Genomic DNA, 19,163 nt, shown 5'->3' with positions numbered 1-19,163 from the left:
CAATTCAAAAGGGGAGATGAGGAGATCCCCTGGGTGGCTCAGTGGTTTGGCGCCTGCCTTCGGCCCAGGGCATGATCCTAGAGTCCTGGGATCGAGTCCCGCATCGGGCTCCCTGCATGGAAGCCTGTGCCTGTGTTTCTGCCTATGTCTCTGCCTCTCTCTATCTCTCATGAATGAATGAATGAATAAAATTTAAAAAGGGGGGGGAATGAATAAAATTGTATCCACATATAAATGCATAGGGACACCAAACTGACAAATTTCATGTACTGTACCATAACTCAGTCTTATAACACAATGTTTGGAATTTGCTTCAAAATAATGGGAAAGGGAGAATAACATGGGAAACAAAGTGGCTGTGAGCTGATACTCCTAGCTGGATGATAACACTTGAGGACTCATTAATACTAATCCATATTAGGGTATATTTGAAAACTCCCAGAATAAAAGGTTCTATAAAATTCAAATTCAGTATCTACTGGAGACACTATTTTGTTAAGACTGTATACCACAAACCATGAAACAATACAATGAAATATAAGAGACATCAAAAGTTACAAGTATATCAACAATTTCAACACACCAAGACGTATATATATCAAATGTTAAATTAAAATCCACAATTACATTAAAATTCTGAGCCGTAGCCTTACTCAACCTCTCTGCGAAAATCATCCCATGTCTCAAATTTCAGACAATCACCAAAATTTACAGAACAAAATCTCAGCCACCCTGTTGTGCAAGTTAACAGTTACTTCTTGATACCTGAAAGTATCAAACCAAGTTTAATCCAATTTAGGTAACACTAAGGGTGATAACACACCTGAAGAGACATGGGAGAATTTCCATTCACAAAAACTTGCTAATTGCTAGGCACACCATATCTCATTTAATCTTAACAGTATCTCAAACTCTCACTTCCGGGTGATAAAAACAATTACCTGCCCAAATATCACAGGTAAGCAACTTAGAGGCTCAGCGAGGTTAAGTAACTGGCCCTGGGCCACACAGCCACTAAGTGAAGAAGCTCCGGAGTGTGTCCTAATTGAAAGTTCAACACATTAGGCCACACCACTACTAATAAACCACTACTGAACATCTGTCTTGCCTCAGCCCCTGCAATGCAAACATGCCTGAAGAAATTCAAGCTGTGGGTCTAAATGGCTTAATGCCATCAGACAGTTCCCTGAAAAACAAGTTATTCTAGACACCCATAAACAAGATCTTAATTAATGGATCTGCCCATCATTCTTTCCTTGATTGAGACATTAGCCTACAAGAATTTGATACTTGAGAAAAGCTTTGACTTTCCCCAGCTTATACTTTTAAATTCCTAATTCTTTTATTCTTAATAAGCTATAAAATTATAAGAAAACAAACATCTCTCAGAAAAATTTTACAGGGAAGAAAAGGTTATTTAACAACTTTTTAAGAAGCTGAGCAGAATATAACTAGTATATAATTACCTGAGGATTTCACCAAAGCTGTTCTTTGCCACAACTTTATAGAAGAGAGCAAGTGATCAGGCTTTTTTTAAAATGTTATTTGTAATAATATACCATTAAGTTAACAAAGTAGTATACGGTGATTCCAATCCAGTTCTAAATACCTTCCTCCTTTCCTCCACGCGTGGATGCATCTGGTAATTTTTTCTATATGTAGTGATATATATACAAATACACACACACACATATATATAAATATATACATATATACATACACACCCCTCAAAATGTTTAAGGCAATTATGTCTGGATGGTAGGCTTCTTTTTAAATTGTTTTTTAATATCTTCTTAAATTTTCTACAAAGTACAGGTATTATTTTTAGAAAAACGCCTACAAATGTTATTTCTTAAATGCATAGAAGAGAAACTGTCTAAAAAAGACTGGCCAGAGACCAATGGAAAACTGATGGTCCCCAGGAGATGAATCAGTGGAACCATAAGTGTTTCCTCGGGTCATTACAAAAGGGGGCTGTATGGGACTTATAAAAGTGTAATTGTTACTTTCAAACTCACTAAGTTTGTTAAGGTTACTAAGCTTAAGTAATTCCAAAATAAACACATTATCCTGGGTCTCCAATACTGTCTTCAGTTAAAGCCTGTTACAGTGAGGTTCAGAAACATTAAGAGCATCCCTCAGTGAAACTCTTGCTTGGGGGCCCAGAATATAACTTTATACTACTGGAAAAACAGGTTTAAGGATACCCAAAATAAATACAGAGTTGATGGCAGCTCCACTTCCTAGTCCATCATTTAGCAATATGATCCTATAGTAGTAACGATGTGGTTCAACCACCGAAATGTTTGCGAACAACAAGAGTCCATGAGTGCCCTTCCTTTAATCTCTATGCTACTCACTGGTATTAAGTTCTATCAGTGAACCTTCTCCATACTGATGAGCTGCAGGTCCAAGTGATTATTGCTACTAGCATCAACCCAAGTTAGCAACTACCAAGCTGCATCCCGATAAAGAAAGCTAAGCAGTGAGGCAAAACCTCACCAAAATCCTTTTCAAGAACAGTAATGGACCAACATAGCAGAATACCAAGAGCACTTGACAACTGCATGAGTTAGGAAATGTCACATGAGATAAAGTCAACTCAATGTTGAGGCCTAACAGAAGCAACACAACTGTACCAAGGAAATCTCTGATCCAGCTCTAGAGTTCTTGAAAGAACCAAGAGCTCTGTCGATGCCTTTAAGGGTCAAAGGAAAGAGCAGAACTTGAGAAAGGGAGCATTTCAGAGTATTAGAAACTTCTCTCCTATGCCCTGCGCTGCCCCTCCCCCACACACCTCTGATGAGGTAGCATGAAACCTGCCGAGTGACTACAACACACAGGCCGTCACCCCAGGTTAGCCCAACAACTCAATCTGCACCGGAAGCTTTCACTCTTCCAAGTATTAAGAGGAATTTTTTCCTATGTAAAAATATCTGACTTTTTAACGAAAATAACTGAGAAAATATGATCCACTGTGCCAATTTTGCTGAAATATAACCATTCAGTCAGGAGTCCTCATAAGAGTTCTAGAAATACACTGAGAAAGATTTTAAATGTGTTATCTGTGTTCTCTAAGTTACTTTATTTCCAAGAAGCTGATGGTTACATAATATTTCTTGACTAAGTTGACTGTGCCAGTAAAATACAGGGAGAAGTATTACCTCTGGACCTAGTTTCCACCTCTAAGGAAAGCCTTTCCATTTTTATAGCTAACATGACAAAATCTACTTTTCAGCCAAACTTCCTCAACACGGCAGTTTAGATACTATTTCAAATACTATTAAATTTAATAGCAGGCCTAAATTCAGACTTCTTATTTCACTTTTGCACCTACTGGAAATTATTTCACTCAAAATAATTATGTCTTCAGACAATTTCCTATTTCCACTTAAAGTGGAAACAAATTAGAACACTTCAAATTCTATTTGCACTTCCCAAATACAGTAATGACTCATTTATCTGGCATCATCAAAAAATGAGGTTCTCCGCATGAAGCATTTTCCAGATAACTGAAGTCCACAAGAGCACAGAGCTTGTCTGCTTTGTTCCTACTATATTCCCAGGGGCTTGGAGCAAGGGCTGGCACATAGCAGATGCTCACTAATACTCACTAAACATATGATTACATCAAATACTAAAACCGTTTTATTTTTTACCATCTAATAAAAATTTTCCTACTGTTTTAGCCATCGCTCTTTAAAACAAACAAAAGGAAAGAGATGACACTAAACAGAAATTAAATGTTTTATTTTTTAAATCTGGGGCATCACTACAAATAGCAATCATTCTACTCTCCTACCATACACCTACAATACACTCAGAAGCTATTTAAATACCATATTTAAATGGCCTCAGTATGCTATGCTTTCTAAAACTTTTCCTTTCCTGATATTAGCTATCATTTCTGTTTGCTGCTGCTGCCGCCTTTACACAAAAAAATCTGACAGGATTCTAAAATTAATTCTGCCTCCAAAGCAGAATAAAATACATGACCTTGGTTACAATTCTGAAGTCTTTCCTGCTTACTTCTAACCTGTGACTACATTCTGATTCTATGCATTTAACAGACTCCTTATACCATGCACCACATTCTACATAAAATCTGAGATGGTTCTATTAGTTTTAAATGAATATCTTAAGGGTTTTCATTTAAGTTCTACGTTTCAAATACTAATGAGTAATGGCTCAAAGACCAGCTCCAATATAAACCTCAGGGCATATTTTTTAATCCATTTAGGAGACACCAACCACGACAAAGCTGGATTTCATCTTGCTTGATACACTGTGATAGGGCCATAATTTAGATTCACTGTTCCAAAGTTCATGACAGCAAAAATCAAACACACTGGCAGCCATGGTGTATTGTGCTTGCACAGAAAAGCATATCTCCCTGAACCTAAGAGTGGAAAGAATAATTTAAGTATAGCATTCAGTTTATATAATACGACTGGAGTTCCTTCCCCACAACAAACTTTGAATAATGTTTATAATTTAGCAATCAACTGAAATGATGAAAGAATTACCACAATTGAAATAAAATATTTATGTATTTCAAACCAGTAGAATTGTGTCTTCAAAAACTAAAATAAGCTAACACAAATCTAGTTCTGAATTAGGGATGGATACAAATAAAATGGGGGATTTGTTTATTTGGGTTTTTGAGTCTCTTTTCTTCTTTTTAAAGATTTAATGAACTTTCATTTGAAATAAGTGTAGTTTACTAAATTAAAGGATTTGATTACATATTCTTTAAAAGTAACTAGCTGGGTAAACAATAAAGTAAGTTATCCAGAAGTCAAGAAAAGAAAAATTACTTCAGACTGTTTTATGAATATTCTTCCAAAATCACCAATCCTTCAACAAAAATAGTTCAACGGAAGATTTCAGTTCTTGGTACTGAACTGAACAAAGAGAACCACATGTTTTTAATGGTTGCTCATAAACGACCCAAATAAATCTCCAAAAGAACAGCAGCGGTTCTTTCTGTATTTTTCCCTTCAAAACTCACAAGACCAATTCAACATAAAAATAAAAATTACTGTACTTTATGGCACCACTCACTTTGTGACACATTTATTTGCTGTCATGAAAGTTAGTGCCTCAACAAAGTAAATGAGATTTAGGGAAAAAAACTTTTTTTAGATCTTAAAGAGCACAAAATGTCCTTACCACTTGAGGCAGAAAAAGTTTACCCACCTCAAATGAGAAGCTTTTCAAACTGAGTGAGAGACCAAAGTATTTGTATATAAATGTTACAAGGAAGCTTTCCAAACAGCTTTCTAATCAATTATGATGTGACTTTAGATCAGGATTACACTGCTAACTACCATTTATAAATAAGAAACAAAGCCTATACAACAGAAAATATAACTTTAAATGTGACCACTGATGTTCTCCTTTCCCAGACTTTAAATCGTGAATTAAAAACACAGCACAACAGCACACCCTGCTGGAAGCTAGTAATACAACTGAGTAACTAGCATTACTTGGATTGCAAAGATTTCAACCAAGATGAGAATTACTTCAAAGAGAAACTCATTACCACTAAATGAACAAAGAGGCTCACAAGTGTTAACCATTAGGTGCCTATACATGTGGTCTTAAGGGTAAAATTAAGAATTAGAATAATTTCATATTAAAAGAATGCTATTATTTTTTGTTCATTTTCCTAGCCCCCACAACACCACCAACCACCCCAAGTGATATTATCATTTTTTTATTTTAACTCTAAGTAAAAATATTTTCCAACGCTTTCTGTAAAAAGAAATTAGGAACTACTTAGGAGGAAATTGAGGCCATTTCTGCATGTGATTGCCTATAGCATCCCTTGCTTCCCCATCCCATCCTGGCCTCAGAAACATCCCTGAAGGCCACCATTAAGAATCCACAAGGCAGCCTAGTGGTCCATGAACCACAATTTACATGCCATTGGAAAATTGCCTACACAGATTCTGGAATTCAAAACACAAAGACCATATTACGAAACCATACACTAAGAAACTCCCATCTCGTACATTTCAACATTTCCTAGGATGTGAAAAAAATCACAGAAGCCACTGTCTAAGATAATCCAGCTTGGTGCTCTCTCTGCAACAAACTCGAAAGAATCAGAGGATGAACAGAGAGTAAAACAAAGTTTTATAAATGGGCTCCCTTGGCTATAAAATTTTCTTGGTACCACTGAGCTCCCTCCTTAGAGAAAACAAGCTACTTCAGCATTGATAAACATTGTTCTGTGTGACTAGTGTTAACTTCTTGTCTCCTGCTCCCACATTTAAAAGGTTCTGTTTGACCTGTGATCACCTGGAGGGCACTCTTTATCGTAAATTGCCCATTTATCAGCAATTCTGAAAAAGTCAAAGAAGATAAAACACTTCAGTGCAGTTTTCTCTCAAGAATTGCAAAAGCAAGGAGCACCTGGCTGGCTCAGTCAGAAGAGCATGCAACTCTTGGTCTCAAGGTGGTGAGTTCAAGCTCCACATTGAGTGTAGATTACTAAAACAAACAAACAGACTTTTAAAAAAAAGGAAAAAAAATAATAATAAATAAAAAAAAATAAAATAAAATAAAAAAAGGAAAAAAAAAAAAGAATTGCAAAAGCAATAATCACCTCAGGTCTACTCTTCTGAAATTGTCTCCAATGGTATTATTCGGTTCATTATTTCAATCAAGGTACACTTTAAATTAGAATTTTAAAAGGATACCAACCTCCAGCCTCTTTTCCAGTGACTCGATCCTGTCCTTTTTGCTAGCTAGGTTGGCCCGTGTGTAGCGGCTCTGCCCAGGAAGATACAAAACTTGGCTGTAGCATTCTTCCCATACCTGGTTATAAGCTTCACTTGAGAGTTCTCCGTGGCTCATACCTTGTTTTACCACTTCCATCTCCTGTACCAGAACATCCTGGGCCTGTGTACAGTAATAATTTCAGTAAGATTAGGTACTAGAATAACTTGCCATCAAGAGAGAAGTTTAAAAAACTAGTTTTTCCTTTCTTTGGGTAAAGAGAAGGAGTTTGGGTTAACTGGTTGTTTTCTTGGAAAGGGAGAAAATATCTAAGTTAAAATGAATTAAGAAGCCAATAAGCTGGGGCAGATTGATCTGAAAAGTCAAGCATCCATGTATCCCGAACAATATAAATATCCTTTGCCTTCAATCACTGTAATAAGTAGCAACCATTTCTCAGGTATCTACTATACGCCAGAAACATTTCAACCTACATTATCTCCAAACACCACAACCATCTTACAAAGTAGTTGGTATTAATCTCATTTTAAAGTTGATGAAACTAAGGTTCAGAGAGATTAATCAACTTGTTCAAAAACACATCACTAGGAAAGGCAAGGCAGGATCAGGGCCAAGCCAAATGGTACCTGTGCTTGGCTAATTCCTTCCACTCTACCAATTGCCTCCCTCCACTTTAGACTTCACAAGATTGTGAAGGGGAACTAGGCATTTCTTTTGATACATGCCTGTTTTCTCATTTGAAATGCCCCCAACATTGCCAGAGAATGAGATGGGGCACAGATCGGAAAATAATGGATCACAGACCAGCTTTTACTTACTACTAAGAAAGTTTAAGATGAAAGAATGAGGGGGATAGAATTGATAGACCTGAGTACAAATCATAGTTTTACCATTTAGGCAGCTGTCTGAATTTGCTGAACATCTCTGAGCCCATTTCTCATCTGTAAAATGAGGATAATACCAACCTCTTTGTTACTGGGATTAAGTGATACAAAATACATACAGAGGCTACCCCAACATCAGACACAATGACTCCATGAGTAGAACACATAAACTTTTTCCAGCCCTTTGCTTCATGGCTAAAAACTGACAACTATCTTTTCATGCTTTAAAGGAAAACTTTCAATCATTCTAGTACATCAGAAAATAAAACAGACCAAAGTATATTAAAATCAAATACAAAAGACTTAATGGAAAATCGTGTCTCTAGAAGATAAAGAATACACTTTAAAACTATCTCTGAGGGGTAATAATGAAAACAAATCAATTGTAACATCTTTAATAAAAATCTGACACTTCATAAGAGAAATGGTATTTCATTCCCAAACTGTACATAATAAAAATTTATAAAATCAGCTCCTATAATTATAAGAAGAGAGTATGACTAAGTTATCTTTAAACTCTCCATAAAGAATCTAAGTAAATAGCTGCTTCAAATCCTTTTTGGAACGGAGAGGAATATAAATACATACATAAAATATAAAAGAATATTTAAACTAGCCTGTAATGGTTTCAAATAATTCCAAAGCACTACGTATTTTTCAAAAATTTTATTAGAATCTATCCCCTACAGAATCTTCTATTAAGCAACAACAGATCATAATGTGATCCTTATTTTGGTTTCCATAAATACAGTAAACCCCTTGATCCCATCTTCCCCTATTTTCCCTCTGAAAAAAGAACACTGTTCAAGTACAGAATTCAGAGTGTAATTCTTAACCCCAGTCCAATGATTAAATGTGCTTGCCACAAGAGGCCCTCAACAGATGTCAGTTTCCCGTCACACTTACTAAAATGAATAACTCAGATCCTCAGAAATCACAGGCAAACTGTTTAAATATAAATCTAAATCCTCTTTCCTTTCTCTATTTTCTCAAAATCTTTTAATAAACATGTATTACTTCTCAACAAGGAAAATGGAAAGAATAAGACAGAAGAAAAGCACAAGAGAAGACAGAAAAGGTATCTTATGGATTTCCTCCCAAGTATGTAATAGCAGATTCCAACAACGGGTCTGTCTGTCCCTCAAGGCTAAGCACTACAGAAAAAAAGACTAATGGCTAATGACCACTCTGCTTCCAACCATGGCACCCACTGTATTTCCTCATACCATGGAAGAAATGATTTCTATTCACAATCATAGCTGTTTGCTCTGTCAAAGCAGAAATAATCAAATGCATATGAAGAGGCAGGAGAGACTTTCTACAGGAAAACGTTTCTCTATTTCCTTATCCAAAAGAATAGTGGGAAATCAAGTAAGAGGAATAAATTCAGTAAATGGTATTTCCTTTCTTTGACTAGGTGAAAGAAACATTTTGAATATGTGCTTGCTTTCCCATATTAATCTAAGTGAGGTTTAAGGGTTTTTTTTTTTGTTGTTTTTTTTTTAAGGTTTTATTTATTTATTGAGACAGAGAGAGAGAGAGAGAAAGCAAGAGAGAGAGAGAGGCAGAGACACAGGCAGAGGGAGAAGCAGGCTCCACGCAGGGAGCCCGACGTAGGACTCAATCCCGGGTCTCCAGGATCACATCCCGGGCTGCAGGCGCCATTAAACTGCTGCGCCACGGGACTGCCCGAGGTTTAAGTATTAAAGGTATTCAATTCTACTCAGAAATAGCAGTTGAATACAGGAAGTGGCAATTGTAGCAACTGTCCATCAGGCACATACCCATAAAACAAAAACACCTTGCCACCTAAGCTAGTGTTCACCTGAAGAAGCTCTATCAAGAAAGGGGAAAGGAGCATGGTCAAGTATGTCTTCCTCCTAACACTTCATATGACCAGCTATCTCCTAATTACAAATTCATTTGTTTATAAATATCAGCCTCAGAAAATAAGCTACTGTTCGTCTATGATACACAGTTCTGAACCAATACTTTAATCAAGACCAAAATATTTCTGTTTAATCATACCTTTTTCAGCTCTTCTTTGGAGAATTTTTCATAAGGGTTATGTTCCAGATAGGCAATGTGTTCTGAGTTATTAGTACCAAATCCTACAGTTTTCCCTTTTTTATTTCCAGATGGTTCATAAGGATGATGTAGAAGGTCATAATGAAGCATTGTAATCATTTCTTTTTTGATTAGTTCTTCACTTTTTTGTAAATCTGTTAGAGGTGGTTCTACATTTAGGGGTCTTAGAATAGTTTCATTTACCTAAAATTTTAAAACAAGTACCATTAACAAACAGATCACTGCAACACTGATGCTATTACTTACTTGCGCTAGCATGAATTAAATAGCAGTTTTACATTTTCAAAAAAAATTCTTTTTTTCCTTCTAAAGTCTTATTTGTACCAGTGAAACATTTTAAAGATTAGATCTGCAACTGCTTTACTACATTCCAGAAAGTAGATAAAATTTTGTTTTACAGACTTTACGAATGACATAAAAACAGCAATCACAAAGAAGAAACTTAAAACTTCCAAAGCCAGAAGTTCTAACACTTACTTCTGATGGTCTTGGCAGATCTTTCTGGACAGCTTTGTGCATTCGTTTCATTTCCTTTACACGTTCTGCCTCTCGTATAGCCTTAAAGAATTATTTTTATATCCATTATTACAGATATGCAATATTTGCCGCATTTCAATAAAGTTGAAAACTTTAGTCTATAAGAACATGCATGCTCAAGAGCTAAAGCTGTAGAAATCTGTGTAAGTTTGTAGAAAGACAATAAAGCAACAGAAATCAGTCTATTCACTCTCTCATTACAATACAAACTAAGAACTGCCAACAGCTACTAAAGCATTCTCCAAGTTTACATGGCTTCATCCATCAGATAATCATTTTTTTCTGTTTAAACTGGAATCCTAATAAAAATCCTCGAAAAGAACACAAGCAGTAATGTCCCTGACATCAGCTGTAGCAACATTTTTCTAGGTAAGTCTGAGGCAAGGGAAATAAAAATAAACTATGGGAATTAACATCAAAGTTAGAAGCTTTTGCACACTGAAGGAAATGATCAACAAAACTAAAAGGCAACCTACTGTATGGTAAAAGATATCTGCAAGTGACATATCTGATAAAATATATAAAGAACTCAACACCAAAAAACAAATGATCCAATTAAAAAATGGAAAGAAAGAAAAATGGGCAGAAGATGTTAACAGACAAAATTCTCCATGAGGACATTCATGGGGAAATTCAAGGACATTCCCCATGTCCTTGGACACATAAAAAGACGGACACATAAAAAGAAGCACAACATCGCTCATCATCACGGCAATGCAAATCAAAACTACAATGAGATAAGGGCACCTGGCTGGCTCAGTTGGTAGGGCATCTGACTCTTGATCTCAAGGCTGGGAGCTCAAGCTCCACATTAGGAGTGGAGCTTAGTCAAAAAAAAATTTTTTTAAGACCTATAATGAGGTATCACCTCACACCTGTCAGAATGATTAAACTCAAAAACACAAGAAACCAGTGTTGGTGAGGGTGTGGAGAAAAAGGAGCCCTTCTGAACTGTTAGTAAGAATGCAAACTGGTACAGCCACTGTGGAAAACAGTATGAATAGAACTGCCCTACAATCCAGCAATCACACTACTAGACATTTACACAAAAAAATACAAATATAACTCAAAGGACACATGCACCCTTATGTTTAGAGCAGCATTATTTAAAATAGCCAAATTATGAAAGCAGCCCAAGTGTCCATGGATAGATGAATGGATAAAGATGTGCCATATGTATGTTTCTATGTATATATGTATGTATGTGTGCATATGGATAAAGAAGATGCAATACCCACACACACACACACACACACACACACACACACATCCACTCTACAGTGGAATATTATTCAGTCTTTACCCATAAAAAGGAATGAAATCTTGCCATTTGCAACAGACATGGATGGAGCTAGCGTGTAACGCTAAGTAAAATAAGTCACAGAAAGACAAATGCCGTATGATTTCACTCATATGTAGAATTTAAGAAAAACAAAACAAACCAGCAAGGAAAAAAGAAAAAAAGGAAAGGGAGGGAGAGAGAGAGAGAGAGAGACAAACCAAGAAACAGACTCTTAACTATAGAGAACTAACCAACTGATGGTTACCAGAAGGCAGGTGGGTGAGGAGATGGGTGAAAAATAGGTGATGGGGATTAAAGAGTGCACTTGCTGTGATGAGCAATGGGTGATGCAAGTGTTGAATCACTACACTACACACTTGAAACTAGTATTACACTGTATGTTAACTATATTAGAATTAAAATAAAATTTAAAAATCAAAGCTAATAATAAATTTGAATCCTAAACTTAGAGGGGACTCTTAATTGTTCACCCTGCAACACAACCCTCACTTCCACCCCAAAAGTTATTGATTTTTCATTTAAAAAGCCAGCCAATGAAGGTGTTGTTTCCTGATTCTTAAATCATGAATAATATGGGTTAATATATTAGATTTCATAGCATTTCTTAGAGTAAATGTAGAACAAAACTACTAAGAAAACTCAACACAAGTATTATCCTGTATTACACATCAAAAAGCACATTCATATGGTTTCTAACATATTTTGTATTGATGCTATTCATGTTCCAGTTCCATGAAAATTACTCAATTTCTAAAATCATCCTGAAATGGACTGTAGCCAAGAATACCTAAAAGGGGTCACATGATCTCAGTTTTAGATCAAGATTCACCACTTTCCAAATATGAAAGGTAGTAAAGTGTCTGAGCTTCTTTCCTTATTTCTAAAATGAAGCTAAGACCATCTCTATTTACATCACCAGGATGGTACGTGCAAACTAGTAACTATAATATATCAGTACAAGGTGTTACTAATATTACTTCCGATACATTCTAAATTTCCAAATCCACTTAATTATTACTTTGTACTGACCTAAAGTCATTTACTCAAGCAATTCAAGATGTACTTGTTTTTAAGACCAATCAATAACATCTTTTCTTGGCTAAAGTGAAAAGCAATGTCTAAAAGACTATATATGGGGCGCTTTGGTGGTTCAGATGGTTAAGTATCTGACTCTTGATTTTGGCTCAGTCATGATCCTGGAGTTGTGAAACCGAACCCTGCCATTGGGCTCCACAATCAGTGCAGATTCTGCTTGAGATGCTCTCTCCCCTTCTCCCTTTGACACCCACCACTTGCACGCTCCCAATCAATCAATCTTCTTTTTAAAAAATAAAAGTCTATGTGTATTTTAAACAGGTATAACAAATCTGAAGGAGGGGGATGCCTAGGCGGCTCAGCGGTTGAGCACCTGCCTGCCTTTGGCCCAGAGCATAGTCCTGGAGTCCTGGGATCGAGTCCCACATCAGGCTCCCTGCATGGAGCCTGTTTCTCTCTCTGCCTCTCTCTCCGTCTCTCATGAATAAATAATCTTCAAAAAAATAATAAAATAAAATACATCTGAAGGAGGTATTTAAATATTATATATACACATGTATATATACATATACATATACACATTTTAAGAATATCAAGATATTCTGAGTATATTCTTAGTTATGTGACTCTATGTTATTAATGATGTTATTCACTTTAGAGCAATCTTTTCGAATAGTGATAAAACTCTGAAGTAGAAATCTTGACACATTTAATGACCATTCATTCTTTCAGCCTACTGACACACAGCAACTTCACACTTCCTTTCTAGCACAATTATGCACCTGCTTTCGAGCATCCACATCAGCAGCATCTTCAATGTAAGTATCATCTATTTCACGGTCTTCCAGCTCCTTCTCAGCATTTTCTGGCAGAACAATTTCAAAGTCATTCTTAGGGGCAGGAAGACCCAACAACCCTAAGCGGAGATGTTCACGAGATTCTCTTTCCTGTAGAAAAAAATTGGTCCTTCTCAATTCATACACATTAAGAATTCAACCAAAATTCTTTAAGAGTTTCTAAAAAATAATCAGCCTAATTTTAATTCTAGGAAAATGATCCCTAACTTCAGAGCTGAAACAAGTTTTTTGTTTAATTTCTATCTCACTTTCTTTTCTAAATTAAGATCAAAAACTCTGATTTGTGATCAATACACTTACTCTGGGATATTCTAATAGAAGGTTTGGGAATTACCTCTGTAGGGACAGAAAAAATCCTTTAGGATTTCCATTTAAGGCAAACATTTCTGACACTGAAATTTAACAGCAAATAAGAACAAGTTCAAGTCAATTTGTTCTTGGACGAATAAAACCTAATCTGAAAAGATGCTTGAATTTTTCTGTATTTATTTTTAATAGAAATTACTAGGTTATGGGGCATCTGGCTGGTTCAGTCAGTAGAGCATACGACTCTTGACTTCGGGGCTGTGAGTTCAAACCCCGTGTGGGGCACACAGTTACTTAAAAACAAATAATTAAAAAAAAAAAAAAAGTGAAGAAAAAGAAAAAATTACTGGATCATATGATGGCCAAAGAAAATAGTCTACACTTCCCAAAAGAAACTGCCTGGTACCCAAAATTTTCCCCAATACATCCTTGGCTTACCTTTCCAGTCTCATTCCCCACAGCTCCCATTACATGTATGGTAGCTGTGAGGACCCAATAAGCTGCTATGTCCAAAACATGCTCCATGATTACTCATATCGTGGTCTCCTACTGAGACAGCCCCCAAACTCCTTCTGGGCATATCTCCTCAATGAAGGCTTTCCAAGTGCCCACTCAACAAATGTGATTACTCCTTTCTTTGGTCACCCTAAGCATGTTGGTTTTACCCAGAGAGCTTATTCTGTTCTTATATTACAATTATTTTCAGACTTGGTTTAAGAAGTACACCAATCTCTCCAGAGTATAAACTTCCTTAAGACAAAGGATTATCTTTAACTCAACTTCAGATTCTTTCAAGTGTCCAGATCAGTGCTTTGCACACATTAGATTCTTCATTTGTTTAGATAGTTGTCATATAGCCTTTTACAGTTGACATTAGTTGATATCAATTTGGGCATCAAAAAAATTCTAAACTAACCAAATCTATACATGAAGTTAGAATTAACTTAGAAACTGAGAATAGGCCAGTATCATTGGAACTCATTAAAAAAAAAAAAACTCACGATTATTTTCTGTAGTATCACATAAGATTCAATAGCGACTTAATAAAAGCAGCAATAAAGGTAGAAATAAAACTGTGACTTTTATAATTAGCTGTCTACATCAGCCTGCAAAATACACAAAGGAAAACTTCACTAAGATAAACAATAAACATCAACTTGGCTTTGAGATCTAGACTATTCTTCTAAAAGTATAGAGCAAACAGAGGAATCAAGGCTCAAAACCTAATTTATGAGGCATTCCAAACTCAAATTTTATTTTAGAGAACTAGAAAAAAAAGTATCATTCAAGAAAGTAACCTATAAGTTAGTAAATGGTAAAAAATGAAATAATAGGAGATACAAGGAGCATTACTATCAGCATAATCAATATTCACAAACATACTAAGTAAGCTTATGAGACCAAAAGATTCCCCTTCTCACATCCTCCAAATCATTCTCCTTTTCTGTCATCCACAGGTGTATAGTTTCTTAAGGTGTATGTAATATGCACCAACAAGGGGAAATATTTTAATATAGCACCCATGAGACAGAACAGTTTTTTTTAAAGAGTTATTAAAAGGGAATTGACATATACCATCTGCTTCACATAAGAGGGGTCACTGTAGTCTGCCATTCCATCCTCAGGATTAATGTTTAACTTGTCTCGAAGAGGAGTTCTACCCGGGGTGGAGTTAATAACTGGTTTGGGAGTTGTCCCACTGCGGGGAGTCAACCCTTCAGATCCATGAGAAGGGGTCCTACAAAGACAGAAATTCTAATTAATAAAAGTGCCATTTTTATCTGGATTATACTTTCAAAAGTTTTTCACATAAACTATTTTATGTGAAAATCATTTCCACAATATTTTGTCAAAGCATAAAAGAAAGAAAGATTGCAGAAATTCTGTCTCCCTATCTGGTTTTTAAGTTAGCTCTCTAGGTTCAAATACGGGTTTAGTCAAAATAGCTTAGTATTTACACACAGTATTTTTATTTTAATGACTTTAAGTGATTACATTTGACATTTTCTGGTCTTGCTAAACTAGGCCCACCAAACATTACTGCAAGCTTTCCTTTATGCACTGCAAGGTGGCTAAGAACACGGTGGTCAGCCACTATGCTCAAAGACCCCCAGGAAACTCTTTTTTGAGTTCAATGTCTTCACCTTATCATTTGCTCCTCCCCGCCAGGATCTGTTGGCTAGAGCACCACTATCACTAGCACTCAATTCCCTAGTTCCTCCCTTAACATTTTGTTTGGAAACCAAACACCAGGCCTACATATGAACAGTACTGAGTGACAGCTGAGACTCCCTTAGGAATAAAGTCCACAGACTCTGCAACTTGTATTTTAATTGATCAAAGCCTTTGTTGTTGTTATTATTATTTCCTGTATCTTGGCTCTGCTGCAAACAAGTGGTGCTGCCAGACAGGTGTTCCCAAAGGTGAGGCGAAGTGTTATTTTAAGACATGGTCCCTGCCCCTCAAGAGCTTACAATCTGGTTGAGAGACAAGACATACAGGAAAAAGAGCAATTAGGCTCTCTTACAAGCCTTGCAAAAGTATTAAACATTATATAAGGATTTGGCCGCCAATGCTTCTTGATCCTGCTGTTGGGTACAGTTGTAACAGTCTGAGATGCTTCCCATACTAAACAACAAGTAGGAGGACATGTCCTAACACTGAAAATTAAAGTAAACCCCAAAGATTTTTCAACCTTAACAGCTCAAATTTCATTTCAATATGACTTGTTCCTACAGCATTTTACAAACTCTTCTTAAAAAACTGACTTAAAACAAAAAAATTGCAACACTGAACTATGACCTCTAGTTAATGATATGTACAAGACCATCTGTGTTAGATGTGAAATGAATGGAAACCTGCAACTTACTTTGAAATGCATTAAAAAATTTGATGGACCATTGGAAAGATATGTAATAAAGCAAATACAGGGGGCAACCTCAGTGGCTTAGCAACTTAGGGCCCCTTTCAGCCCAGGGCGTGATCCTGGAGACCCAGGATCAAGTCGCAGGTTGGGCTCCCCACGTAGATCCTGCTTCTCCCTCTGCCTCTTTCTCTCTCTGTGCTTCTCATGAATGAATGAATGAATGAATAAATAAATAAATAAATAAATAAATAAATAAAATTTTAAAAAATAAAGCAAATACAGTAAGATGTTAACAGCTATAGGATCTAGGTGATGATTTTCCATTCTTTTAACCTGATTAGAAATTTTCATAATAAAATACTGGGAGAAAAGCAATAGTAATTCATACAGATAAAGGACTACAATTCTCATAAAATTCAACAAATGATCATTAACAACGGACTTATTTGTCCTTTTAAATCAGGTAAAATGGGACGCCTGGGTGGCCCAGCAGTTGAGCATCTGCCTTTAGCTCAGGGCATGGTCCCAGAGTACCAGGATCAAGTCTCACACCGGGCTCCCCTCGAGGAGCCCGCTTCTCCCTCTGCCTATGTCTGTGCCTCTCTCTCTGTCTCTCATGAATTAAAAAAAAAAAAAATCAGATAAAATATACTCAGAAACAAGGTGACAGCATCAGAAACTCTGAAAAAGAAGAAAGTTTCAGAAACAAGGTGACAGCATCAGAAACTCTGAAAAAGAAGAAAGTTCCATGTAGCTTTAACCAATTCCTGGATATTATTATGCTATGTACTACTATGAATGAGAAAAAATCAAAAAGGCAAGTTAAACACTTTTTCCATTCTTTATCAACATTACTAAAGCAAACATGTCCAACCCTAGATTCAAGTTTTTCAAAAAGATTTATTTACCTGAATGGGGTAGAAAGAACTGTGTTTGGAGTCTGTACAACCTGCCGCTGAGGAGTCACACCTGAGAAGTCACTCTCGTGCAAAGGGGTATTAAGACCACCTTTTAATGGGGTGTCCACATTGGTCAGGGCCATGAGGTTCTGAGCTTCCTGATAAACAAGAAGGTAAAGAAATGTGTTTTAACAGTTCAGCCAGGATAGCAGAATCCTCTCTCCTGGTCCTACTATACAAATCTCAAAAGGGACAGAACTCATACATTTTCTTAATACCAAGAGAGAAAATGAACTCTGCGCCATGGTAGAATTTATACTTCCATTTCCAGTTACCAAAAAGACCTGATGAAGGGGTACTTGGCTGGCATAATCAGTAGAGTATGCAACTCTTGATCTTAGGATGATGAGCTAAAGCCCCACAGTGGGTGCAGAGCTTACTTAAAAAGGGGGAGAAAAAAAAGAAGATTTCAATCCAGAATTCTATACCCAGTTATACTAGCAACCAGTTAAAAGGATGCAACGTCTTAAAAATTCCATCTGCCATGAACCCATCCTCAGAAAGTTACTAAAGTGAAGATATGCTTCACTATCAAGGGTGTAAACCAAGAAAACCAAAGGCATGGAAGCCAGGAAAGAGGCAATCCAAGGGACTTTCTGGGGTACCAGTAAATCAAGAGAACAAGCTGTAAACAACAGTAAAGAGTAATCAGTACAGAACATTCAGAAATTCTGGGAAACATTTCTTCAAAAAGCTAAGAATATCTAAAGTTCGATCAAATTACAGGAGATTTATACAGACAGTATCAAGTCCAGAGTTGAATCCATGCTAAGTAATCAGAAAATTTAGCATCTGAATAAAATAAGCATTAACTCAAAGAAAAATATAATAATGTGCAGTATAGTACATATAAGGCACTTTGTAGGCTCAGCAATGAATATGGTTTACACAGTCATATGGCAAACCATGAATACAGAGCTAACCAAAATTATCATATAACTATAATGGAATGCAAAGTGTGTGTACACATGGTAAAGGAAGAGGGTGGGAGAGCCAAATGTTCAAATTCCCAAGTGGAAAATGGCTAAAACTAAAAATAAATAAATAACAAACGTCCTAGCAATAAGGTAGTAAAAACAAAGAGCTGTAACTGGTGCCTAGCAATAAGGTAGTAAAAACAAAGAGCTGTAATTGGTGCCTCTTGAGAGCAAGCAATGAGGAACACAAGTGTCTCCCTTACTAAGTTTATAGGCACTTCTTGATTCCAAATCAAGACCTTAAAATTATATTTCTGGGGGCGCGTGGATGACACAGTCAGTTAGGCATCCAACTCTTGATTTTAGCTCAGGTCATGATCTTAGGGTCATGGGATGGAGTCCCCCTTCAGATTCTCTCTCTCTCCAACCCCCTTCTCCCTCTGTTCCTCCACAACCCACATGTATGTGCTCACTCTCTAAAAAATAAAAATAAAAAATAAAAAATGAAATAAAATAAAATTCTATTTCTAACTATTAAAGAAGAGGAAATGAGATGAAAGGGTGCTCTATAGTGTTTTGTTAGGTGTGGCTATTCTCTGGAATAAATGCCCTAAGAACACACAGAGCTGTACACCTCATGTATTTAGGAAAGAGAGGGAAATAA

At 36.3% G+C, this 19,163-nt stretch overlaps 1 protein-coding gene across 1 annotated transcript in view; it reads right to left on the bottom strand.

Annotated features, from left to right (window-relative positions):
* Positions 1–19,163, bottom strand: part of CDC5L (cell division cycle 5 like) — a 42,741-nt gene that overhangs the window by 7,356 nt on the left and 16,222 nt on the right. Inside the window, exons 9-14 of the mRNA XM_025991004.2 lie at positions 17,532–17,680; positions 15,333–15,495; positions 13,377–13,541; positions 10,197–10,277; positions 9,660–9,902; positions 6,712–6,909 (exon numbers count right to left, since the gene is read on the bottom strand). Of these exons, the coding sequence (XP_025846789.1) occupies positions 6,712–6,909; positions 9,660–9,902; positions 10,197–10,277; positions 13,377–13,541; positions 15,333–15,495; positions 17,532–17,680 (999 nt within the window). The remainder of the gene's footprint in view (positions 1–6,711; positions 6,910–9,659; positions 9,903–10,196; positions 10,278–13,376; positions 13,542–15,332; positions 15,496–17,531; positions 17,681–19,163) is intronic.

This window comes from Vulpes vulpes, chromosome 1 (assembly GCF_048418805.1).
Source record: "Vulpes vulpes isolate BD-2025 chromosome 1, VulVul3, whole genome shotgun sequence".
Lineage (NCBI taxonomy): Eukaryota > Metazoa > Chordata > Mammalia > Carnivora > Canidae > Vulpes > Vulpes vulpes.
This window is presented reverse-complemented; position numbering and strand designations above follow the sequence as displayed.